Genomic DNA, 10,510 nt, shown 5'->3' with positions numbered 1-10,510 from the left:
ACGGCAGCACACGCGGATTTTAATCGAGACTTATTCAGTATCCTTTGGTTGGCAACCCCAGCTCTCTCCTCTTCAAAAACACCACTGCAACCTATGCAGACTTTATTCTAAATACGCCTCTACTCGTCCATCTAAGCCTGTGCGAAAGTTACAGCCCGTCTCAACCGTTCTTTATACAAGTACTTGCGTGGTATATGCTCCTTATATTTTGTTTCCTGAAGACAAGATTGTTTAGTAACGATATTTCGCTCAAAGTTCCCTTTTTACCACGCTAAAAGAACCACTGCAGTCACACTAAAATTTGAGAACCATCGAAGAACTTTGAAAGAATTCCTAGTTATAGAAAATAGTCGTCCCAATGTATGCGAAAAAACACATAAGGGACAATGGAGGTTCAACGGAACGGTATCCTATTGAGCTTGCTAACATATTTCGAAAGTCCTGAAGTCCACATTACGTATGGGCACCACCAATACTCCGGACAGCAGATTATTGCAAGACAGAAATGGATGTAAGTTACAACGAGAGCACAGACACGAATGGCTCAAAGGAAACTTTATTAGCAGAAGGCTTAAAAGCGAGTATTTAAACGGAAACCAGGAACAATTTTAAAATATAATTCCACTACGGAAAACAACAGTTAAACATCGACAATCGTGGGTGCTAACATTTTTAATAACGTGAGTACATACGTATCGAAAACAAAGTGGTTATTGGCTATCAGGATACAATATATCCATTGTCAGAAATAGTTGGAAAGTGAACTAAAACACAAATTTGAGTACAGAGCATTGTATAACATAAAAAACGAAAAGCCTTGAAACGTTAAAATAACAAACAGGAGTTCAAATACACGCATTCTATATCAACGTGAAACAAAAATAACGCCATGGACGCCCTTGCTGGCTTCCATGTGGCAGCGCCCACGTTGAGACACAAACCAAAACAAATATACAAAGAATAAAGCATTTAAACGAGGAACATAACCTTTTTTCACGGAAGAGCTGTTTACAACCGCAGTGTAGTACACACAGTTGCCCACTGGCGTGGTTTCCTCCCTCCCGTTCACTCCTCGCTCTCACCCGCAGCGCCCTCTTCTTCCCCCCGGTGGCGTACACGCAGATGGTTCCTCAGGTGGGTCACAACGGCAAATCCCATACCGCAGTGCGGGCAGCGGTGCGGGTACTGCCTGTGGTGCACCACCATCACGTGTTTCTTCAGGTTGCCCGCAAAGGTGAACCTGGCCCTGCACGTGGCGCAGGCGTGCGGCCGCTCTCCGGTGTGGATGAGCAGGTGTGCGTTGAGGTTGTCTTTGCGAGTGAATCCCTTCCCGCACTGCGGACACGCGAGCGAGGGGCCGTCACGCGTGTGAACGAGCCTTCGGTGCCGAGCCAGGTCAGACGCCCGAGTGAAGCGCTGTCCGCAGACCTCGCACTCGTGAGGCCTCTCCCTGGCGTGCACTGCCCGCTGGTGTTTCCGTAGATTGCCTTTCAGAGTGAAGCCCTTCCTGCACAGCCGGCACACGAACGGCCTCTCCCCCGTGTGCGTCCTCTCGTGCGTGGCGACGTCGGCGCTGGCCGGGTGTAGGTTGCGGGGCAAAAAAAGAACGCTCTTGATAACGGATTGACACAGGCCCAGTATCAGGACGGATATCAAAGCAGCCACTGTGGGACGGCCGTTAAAAAACACTACTTATTGTAATTTGCAATGTTTTCGTTTTTTTTTTCGAAAAACAGAATTTTCTCAACTAAGCCATTTCACACCTGTGCATAATCACATCGACAAAAATTGAGCCTCAGGGGACAACAATTCAAATGCCAACAAACTACTCAGTAGTACCATATAAACAGATTGTGTAAAATTGGGAAATACGATAGTTCTCGTTCAAGAATCATCCTCAAGTCCTTATCCTTAACAATCGACGAGGTCAACAAGATCCACTTTTTCGGTGCATTCGGTGCAATAAAGCGTGAAGATACATGAATAATTAGTACAAACAACCAGACCGGTAATGTTTGTTGAAACCAGGTGCGCATCAAATCGCCTCGTGTGCGTGTTTTGCAGTGAATGCAAATGTCCGCTTGCGATTATTCGATTTATGGGTGTTCACGCCGTGTGATTGACTGTGACACTTTGACGACGTCACTACAATTGCGGGTTCCTTTTAAATCATCGATAGCATTGATTGGGTATGGAGCCAAGCAAGGTTTATTCTTCGGTACGACGGTGTAATTTGAATAATAATGTACATTCTAATGTTAATATTTTAACAACGATCTGTTTGCATATAAACTTGCTATCTAAATGTTACAGTCTCTCATTGTACTCCTAATATTTTCCATCATTTCAACGCTTATTTGTGTTCATTTTTCAATGGTGCGTTATTTTTTCTCTGTTTAGTTCATCACTGCGAAAATCGACGCGCTATATGCGGCCGCGTACAAATAAAGAGGAATGAATGACTGAATGAAGGAATGAATGAGTGAATGAATGACGCCGCTATTCTGGGGTTATTCTGTAGGCGTAAACAGATTGATAATAATGGACTTTTAACGCACGTGTTTGCGCCACAAATCGGTAGACATCTCAAAGGCAGAGCTTGACCATTTCAAACAAGCCTGATTTCTAAAAGCCCTGATATATTTGAGCCTCCGAGGTCAATGGACCTCGAAGGTTCAATTTTGTGCTTCAGCGCATATAACCCATTGGGGCGAATTTCTAGACTATAAGCGTCACCACCCATGGACTCCGCTGTGTGAACGATTGGCATTTTCTAATGCCGAAAAAAGTTATTTTAACCGATTGACAAGTCCTTGCTGCACCGTCTTTACTTGGGTATCCTTAAAAGGAGGAAGAGGAATAGGCGTCCCTATAAAGCAATTCGCCTGGGAGAAGAGTCCTTATTCCTGAACCCCCTTAGACCGTCCGGCTTCTTGAGCCCTCTTCACCAGCCAAAGCTGGTCGTCAGGGTCCGAGTTGGACAGTGCTCTCTCCCAGTGCTCAAGGGAGGGGAATGGCAGGGGGTAGGTTGGGGTTCTTATCGCAGCCCCACACAATAGCGTAAAGCGTGCCCGGAGCCTCACAGAAGCGGCATTCTGACGAGTAGAGGGTGGGGGCCAGAATGAGGGCTCTAGTTGGGTTGGGAAAAGTGTTGGTTTGGATGCCTCGAAGGTGGTGTTCTTGTTCTTTTGTGAAGTTTTTTTGTAGAGGAGGGTATATTGTTCACTGCAGGCGCTAGTGCTGAGTTATTTCTGTGTAGGACAAAAGAGGACCGACACGCCACTGCTCCCCGTGGTTGGGTTAGTGTCCCCTGTACGGTCGAAATAAAACAGGAATTCCGACATGCCACGTGAGGCGCACTTCCATGGTGCCCGAACTACATGAATCCTATCAGGCGAGAAAGTACAACATTTCAGCATATCGTGCACCTCTTACATGCCTAACCCACGCGTAAATGCCACCGAATTTCATAGCCAGTTAAAGCGAAAATAGCCCTCCTCTTTTCTCGCTACAAGAAATGGATGCACATACAAACATTGCCCACCTTCTATCACTAGAGTAGGAGCACTGCGAGCAGCGGAACTTGCGCTGTGGTTTCTCAGCGTGCTTGTCCCGCATGTGCCGGTCAAGACACTCCCTAGATAAGAAGACCACGCCGCAGGTCTCGCAGGGGATTCGCTCCTGCTGCTGCCTCGGGTCTCCTGCATTTTCTGAAATCGCGCAAACATACAAATCACGGCTGTAACTAAGGTTTAAAAAAACATCTTTAATTTAACGAGAGTGTGCATTAAGGCATAAAGAGCACATCGCCTGGCACTGCCTTGCTGAGGTTATGTTTGAAAGATGCCCGCATTGCAGAGCCGAAAGGTTCTGACATAGCACTTTTGGAAGCACCAATATGGTCGTCAAGAAATTTTTAATAGGAGTTTTCGTGATCCTTCTTAATCACTTGTGATCCTGTGATGATATTTTCTGTTGCCGAATTTATCCCCTCCGCGCGATCCCCGGCCCCAGAAATGCCACTGGTGTCTGAACTCTATATAAGAGTGTAGCGGATATTACTCACTCTGCTGGCATGTGACTAGCAGCAATCAAACGATTCGCATGTAATGTTTCGTTTTTTGTCATGAGTCAGAAAACAAAATACCTGTTCAGCACTCCGTATCTCCCTTTCTATTACTGGCGGCTGTTTTTCTGGTCTGTCTCTGAGGAATATTAAGCCAGCTTGCCCGACCTTCAACCTTACCCTTTTTCTTGGCCGAGCGGTAAACTGCTTGAATGGGTGAAATATGATGATAGACAATTTGCTCATCCACCTGATAAATATAAACCAAGCCATTCATCTGCTACCATATGTACGACCCACTCATTGGTTGCTTCATTCACGCTTTCAGTTATCCCCAGAAATATGCAGAAAATATTTGTGTCTCAAAATAAGCATTGCTTTCTATATGAAAGCGAATACCTCCAAACAAGCCCATTCCATTTGCACAGGCTTCCCTCAAAGAGATGGGGAAACGGCACTTTCCAAAAAATGGCTCAGGCCTAACACATCTAGGCCTAGCTATCACGACTGAAAACACAGACTGCGCGTAGCGTTTCCTGAAGGTGCCTTTGCTTGACATTTCTCAGCCTGCCGTATAGCTGTGACGGCTCATGGTCGTCGAGAGGACTGCGATCGGCAACTTGGCTTAAGGAACTGTACATGGCGCCATACTGACACCGTGTCATACGGCGAACACCACCAATGTCGGGAACGGGCGCCTAAAGAGATTATCGCTGGGAAGCCGCCCCAGTGAAATCTTTATTGTATGTGTGTGCGCATCTGTACAGTTACCACCCAATGATTGGCGACGGGACTCCGGTCTGCGATTCTTCTGAAAAACGGCGCAGCGCGCCACACTGGCATGGCATCACAGGGTCAAGAACGGGAATTTTGGGAGTCTGCGCGAAGAGAGGCGGGAGCGTTGGGAAGTACCCTTGGCTCATCTTCCAGAGGGCATATTAGTCCCGTCTTGAAGACACCGCTCGAAATCCCACGGTAAGGACGACTTTTTTTGTGACCGCCATTAGCTAACTGGCCAAGCTACCGGAAGGCTAGAATCACGACACAGATGAAGGGACGGCGGTCAATTACGGCCTTTGAGGGGGTGTGGAACAAAGCGACGAAAAGTATTAAAGGAGTACTGACACCAAATTTAGAGGCCTAAATAACGATATAATTGGCTTCAGTAGTTTGTACAGATTACCCACAGAAATTTTTGGAGCGATCCGAGGCTGGAAACGCATCAAAAATCGATTTTAATTGCCCTGGCCGCGAACTATTACAAATCGGCAGCACTAGCGAAATCGCTTAGGGTGTGACGTCAGGCTATCCGCGATTTTGCGGCCGATTCAGCATGACGTCATACAGTTGTTTCCGGAACCGGAAGCGATAGCCTGCGCTGTTGTTGTGGGCGGTCTCGCTTCGATAGGAGGTTTGGCTTGGCTGCGGTACCGCTGTGAGCAAGGCTTGCGAAGTGCGCACTTCACGTTTCCGCGCAGGTATTGCCATCTCTCGACCGGTCGGCGCACCGCCCGCCGCGCGCCGCGGGGGGCCGGTCAGCGTATACGCTTGCATCGCGGCAGATATCTGATCGCCGCTTTTAAAATAAGCCCTGATAACAATCCCAAGCACAATTTTTCACCACACTAACACCTACTTTCTCGCATGTGGAACTTCATTTTAACGATCAGATTGATTCAGAAGAGCAGCGACAAGCGGTTGCTACCGTCTTGCTACCGTGGTCTGCGCCGGATCGAGCCGCTGAGTGTCCGAGCTGGCAGGCGCGGCCGGCGTGTGCGCGAACTGTTTCCGAAGGCAGGAAACGCTTCACGATTGCCTGCTTTATCCATTTTTTGCGATTAAACGCGCGGGATCTACAAATTCAGCTCAGCGATAGTCGTAGTTGACCATGGAGCAAAAACGGTGGGCGGAGCGACGCCGACGACGCATCGCATGCACGCATCGGGTCATGTGTCTCAAATTCACGCGTACGACTAGTCGTGGTGACAGTCGTAACGATTAGTCGCATGCGAATCGAGTGTACAAATCGTACATGTGCCCAGCGCTTTAGTGTGAACCGCGTGCAATCCGTAGCAGACGATGCAGCGAACGTCCCTGACGTCACGGAGACCATGACGTCACGGTCCGACGTCACGGAGACCGTGACGTCAGGCAGTCCGCTTGCAGGCTCTCCTCCGAACGGCCATTTTCCCGCGCGGCGACCGAATTTGAAAGTGGTTGCAATAAACGTGCTATAATTAATTATATGTTGGTGGCTGACGCCTTTCGGTTCGATTTTCGTAATTACTGGGACCATAGGTATTCTTTACAGCATAAAAACTGAAAGCGAGAAATTTCGTGTCAGTACTCCTTTAAAAGAGGAGACCGTCTGAAGGGAGGGAGAGAATGATCTGGGGAACGGACGAGACGAGTCTCAAAAAGCGCTAGGCAGAAGACAGGGGCCTCGTGTTCCGGAGGCTAGCCATCACTCGGGTGCGACGACCGACCACCTGACCCCACACTTAGCCAAACAACGTCCAGCCACCGTTAGACCCCGCGCTGCAGCAGCCTCGTCGCGGCGGACGTCTGCCCTTCGCTCGAGCCCGAGCGGGAGCACCCTCATCGCTGCGGACTCCACATCATCGTTGCAGCCCGCGTCGCAGATGCCTGCTCGCGGTGGACTCCAGTCCATCGTTGGGGCCCAAGCCACAGCAGCGGGACCGTGGCATACTCCGGGTCACCGTTCAAGCCCGAAACACAGCACGTTGGTTGGGGGGAACGTCCAGCCCTTCGTACGAGGCCGTTCCCCGCCACAGCGAAGCAGCCCATCCCTCGAGCCTGAGCCACCGCGGCGTGACAGCTTCGGATTCCCGACCGGCTTTATAGATAGCGACCTGCCCATGCGTGCCGATTCCGTGCGAGGAATTTAGTATTGCTTCTGTTGTATTTTTGGGTCCTTTCGACGACATTGCTTCGCCTGGTGCTCATTTATTCCCCATTTCCGCCCTGTACCGTGTCAGTTTCGCCTGCCGTAGTTATTTTCTCTTTCTCGCGAGTCCCTTAGGGTCAGTCTCTTACAATTCGCACAGGAGAAAGTGCACACCTTCCGATGGCTCGACGGCGTGCTCAATTAAGAGATTTTAGCTTGACATTGTTACTTGGCCATACTGGCAAAAGCACGCGCCAGGCTATCGACCACCGAACGCCCACCCACCCGGATATCGACCGCAAAAAAATTGGCTCCAATCCATGCTGTGAAAGTGGTTGGAAAGCAAAGCTTTAAACGACATTCACAACAATTGAGCATGTGACGTCACTTTAATTCACACACGAGGCTCTACAAAGAGTGAAACCAGAGATTCTGCCAGACGTTACCTGGCATTCGCGGCAGGGGCGTGCCGAATGCAGCAGCAGCGTCGGCCACGACCGGACTCGAGTGGCGGACGATGCCGCTGTAGCCCGGCCGGGAGTCGGTAGAAAGATAGCGGAGACAACCTTCTAGCGGAACCTAGCTAGCCTGATGTGCTAGCTCGGGGCTACACCACCGCGCGACACAAGCGCGGACACTGAAACAATTCGGTGTGTGAGCTTAGTGATTTCTACTTATGCCGATTAAAACTAGTTAGTTTAGTAAGTTTGAGAATTGCGAGGAAGCTGAGGGAAATTTTTAAGCGCTATTTAAGAACCAGTTGCTACTTTCGCCTTTTGTAATACCTTTTACAACACAACTGAATTGGTATTCACCAATTTAGAAAACGGAGTCCCATTCGTGTCAGGCAGAGCGCAAAAGGTAGTGTTTATCTTTCGGCCCGATGTATGCATCTGGTTTGTACATTTTGTTTGCCGGTCCTGCAAATCAATCTTTAATGTCTGTTTTTCAAATGACCAATTCTCTCCGTTGAGTGCGGGTTACGCTGGAGGTGTTGCCGCACAAGTTAATCAAGCCATAAGAAGGCAGCGCGCAATGGACGCGAAGCTGCGCCAAAACAGGCCCAAAACAGCCGTCGCTAAAGCAGACGGCAACGCCGTACCGCTGACGCCGCCGCCGGCGAGTAGGCACTTCCGCGTGGGGAACGCTGGGTAAATTCGCCACGCTATGTACAGTCTGCTCCATGAGTAAAACCCTCTGCCCCTCCCCCCTTCTTTCCCCCCGCCAGCTCAGCTGCGTTGGGAGTTTGTTCTCCCGCACGCCACGAAAGGACCGTTGGCTGGTAGAGCTAGAAAGCTTTCCTTTAAAAATGTCCACAGCTGCTAACACTTCGCTAATGCGTTCCATGTAGTTTCACGATTTCGATATCGTGCGTAAGTCCGAAAGAATATAACACAAAAACATATTCAGCCGGTTTCATCATAACGAAATCAATTGAAAAAGATGAACCGGAATAAGCGCTTTGCGCGGACTGTTCGATATAGTGCATTAAACGAAAACAAAAAACAAAACAGGAACGAACACTCGGGGCATGGCCAATTCCCATAACAAAAAAAAAGCGCGTGCCTGAGAAATTCCCGCGCTGTCTTGGTTGGCCTTTAGCTTGTGTGGAGGCAGTGTAGCTGCAGCATGAATAGTGATTCTTGATAAGAGTAGCTCCAGTAAGTCTGATTCCTCGCTTGTAGGTTATAGTCGTACAAGGCTTGGTGACAAACCTCGCCAAAATAAACTCTCTCGCGGAAGAAGATGTAAACGATCCTGCAATATCTTTTTATTGAACTTTCAGTGAATATATCGCATGCAATGGTATTTGATGCATACAGCTGAGCCAGCCAGGCTGGTGCCCGGTGAAGGCGATTGGTTTTCACCAGATTACAAACCTTTCCGTATGGGGGGTGTGGCTCCAACAGCTATCCCAAAGATACTTGTAGATTTCACTGCAACAATACACCGGGGACAGCTTCAATAGCCAAGTTCACTGTTCGTTGGGCTTGAGCTCCCAGACGGAGCCCCTACAAATATGGCGCTCCAGTTATGGTGAAATCGCTGAAGGCGCTCAAAAGGTTGCGGTTGAGTAGTGCTCTCTTCGCTGGAAAATCATCATGTTTTCCCGCAAGAACGACGGCACTTTTATGCACAGAATGTCTCTCTGGGGTTGTTTATACTAAATCGAGCTTCCATGTGAAAGCCTGGACGTGCGTAGACGAGATTTGCGTCAAATTAAAGCTCCACGACGCAAATCAAAAGTCGACAAAGTTAGCCTATATATAAATAAATCAAAATGTACGAATATAAAGACGGCTGCCAGTCGAGCAAGCATATATGGTAGCAGTGTGGTTGACGTGTGTAAGTTGACGTTTGCACAGCTAAGAAACGGTGCTAGACTTAACCGTGGATTGTCGTTGCTGGCCGGTATTAGGGGCAGTTATCGAGCGAAGCTGCCGAGTTTTGAGATTAAACAGCCGTGCCTGACGGAGCATGCCACCCCTAGACGGCCGGTCATAATCGTTCTCCGCGCCATCGTTCGAGCCCGCGCCGCCGAAGTTTGCTTGCGGTGAACATCCAGCCCTTCGTACGAGCCCGTGCCGCACTACACGGAAGCAGCCCAGCTAGGCCGAGCAGTAAGTGAGATCGAACTAGTTGATCCTATTAAATAGATAAAAAATTCCGTGTGTCTGTGCCTCCAACTCACCATGCCTAGTGTGGATGCACGGCCACTTTGGGAAACCGGAGCACCACACAGCTATACACTAAATCAATTGATTCTCGCTTGCGCTGAAAGACATGCTGAAAAAGCTCATCCAGTGCACAACCCATGGCGAGAGTGAAGCACCAGGCGCCGGCGGAGCAGCCATGGAATCCTCGCCTACTAACGTGGTATGCTTGAGCTGAAGCACACGCATAAACGATAAAGCCAGAGTCCTTCAAAGCATTGAAGGACTCTGATAAAGCGCAGGCGACAACGCCGTTTTATTCTCGTCTCGTCACGTGGTACCGAAGGGCCGATGCTCCTAGAGAGCGAAGCGGATTGAAATGCGCATCATGCGCGCCGACCGCTAAAGGGCACTGCCGACACCATTAATAACCTGGAAATATGTAACGAGTGCAGTTTGCGCGCTAAAAATTCTTTCTGGAATCGTGGAAATGAAATATTATTTCTAGCCTTCACGAAGTATACATACAAGTAAACCAACAACGCACGCTCGCACCCGCGTGCACACGTACCTTCTATATAATAATCATCATCAGGAGCATATCTACGCCCACTTGTCACCTACCTATATATGTGTAATCAAAACAACGGTTAAACGTGTGCAGTGCAGGGTAACTAGGCGAAATCAAGATTTGTGTGATGAGACGGAGCCCAGCGGTGGTGGCACATCGAAGATGGCTTTGACGACGATGAAGTTAACGGCCTAGCGTGGGCAATCGCCCTCTGTGGGTATGCGATGGAATAGGAGGAAGAGGAGATCGTGGCTGGTGACGATGCAGGGGTACTCGTAGCAGCAATAATTCCTAGGGCTACCCGCAAGGTG

General features: G+C 49.1%; 1 protein-coding gene across 1 annotated transcript in view; it reads right to left on the bottom strand.

Annotated features, from left to right (window-relative positions):
* Positions 1 to 865: 865 nt before the first annotated feature.
* LOC144141807 (histone-lysine N-methyltransferase PRDM9-like) overlaps positions 866 to 10,510 on the bottom strand; it is a 29,984-nt gene continuing 20,339 nt past the window's right edge. The window contains exons 8-9 of the mRNA XM_077673300.1: positions 3,545 to 3,710; positions 866 to 1,573 (exon numbers count right to left, since the gene is read on the bottom strand). Coding sequence (XP_077529426.1) covers positions 1,066 to 1,573; positions 3,545 to 3,710 — 674 coding nt within the window. The 3' untranslated portion in view covers positions 866 to 1,065. The remainder of the gene's footprint in view (positions 1,574 to 3,544; positions 3,711 to 10,510) is intronic.

The sequence above is a fragment of the Haemaphysalis longicornis genome, unplaced genomic scaffold, assembly GCF_048455015.1.
Source record: "Haemaphysalis longicornis isolate Haplotype H1 unplaced genomic scaffold, Haemaphysalis longicornis Haplotype H1 scaffold_6, whole genome shotgun sequence".
NCBI classification, from domain to species: domain Eukaryota; kingdom Metazoa; phylum Arthropoda; class Arachnida; order Ixodida; family Ixodidae; genus Haemaphysalis; species Haemaphysalis longicornis.
The sequence above is the reverse complement of the archived record's forward strand: the minus strand, read 5'-3'. Positions and strand labels throughout refer to the sequence as shown.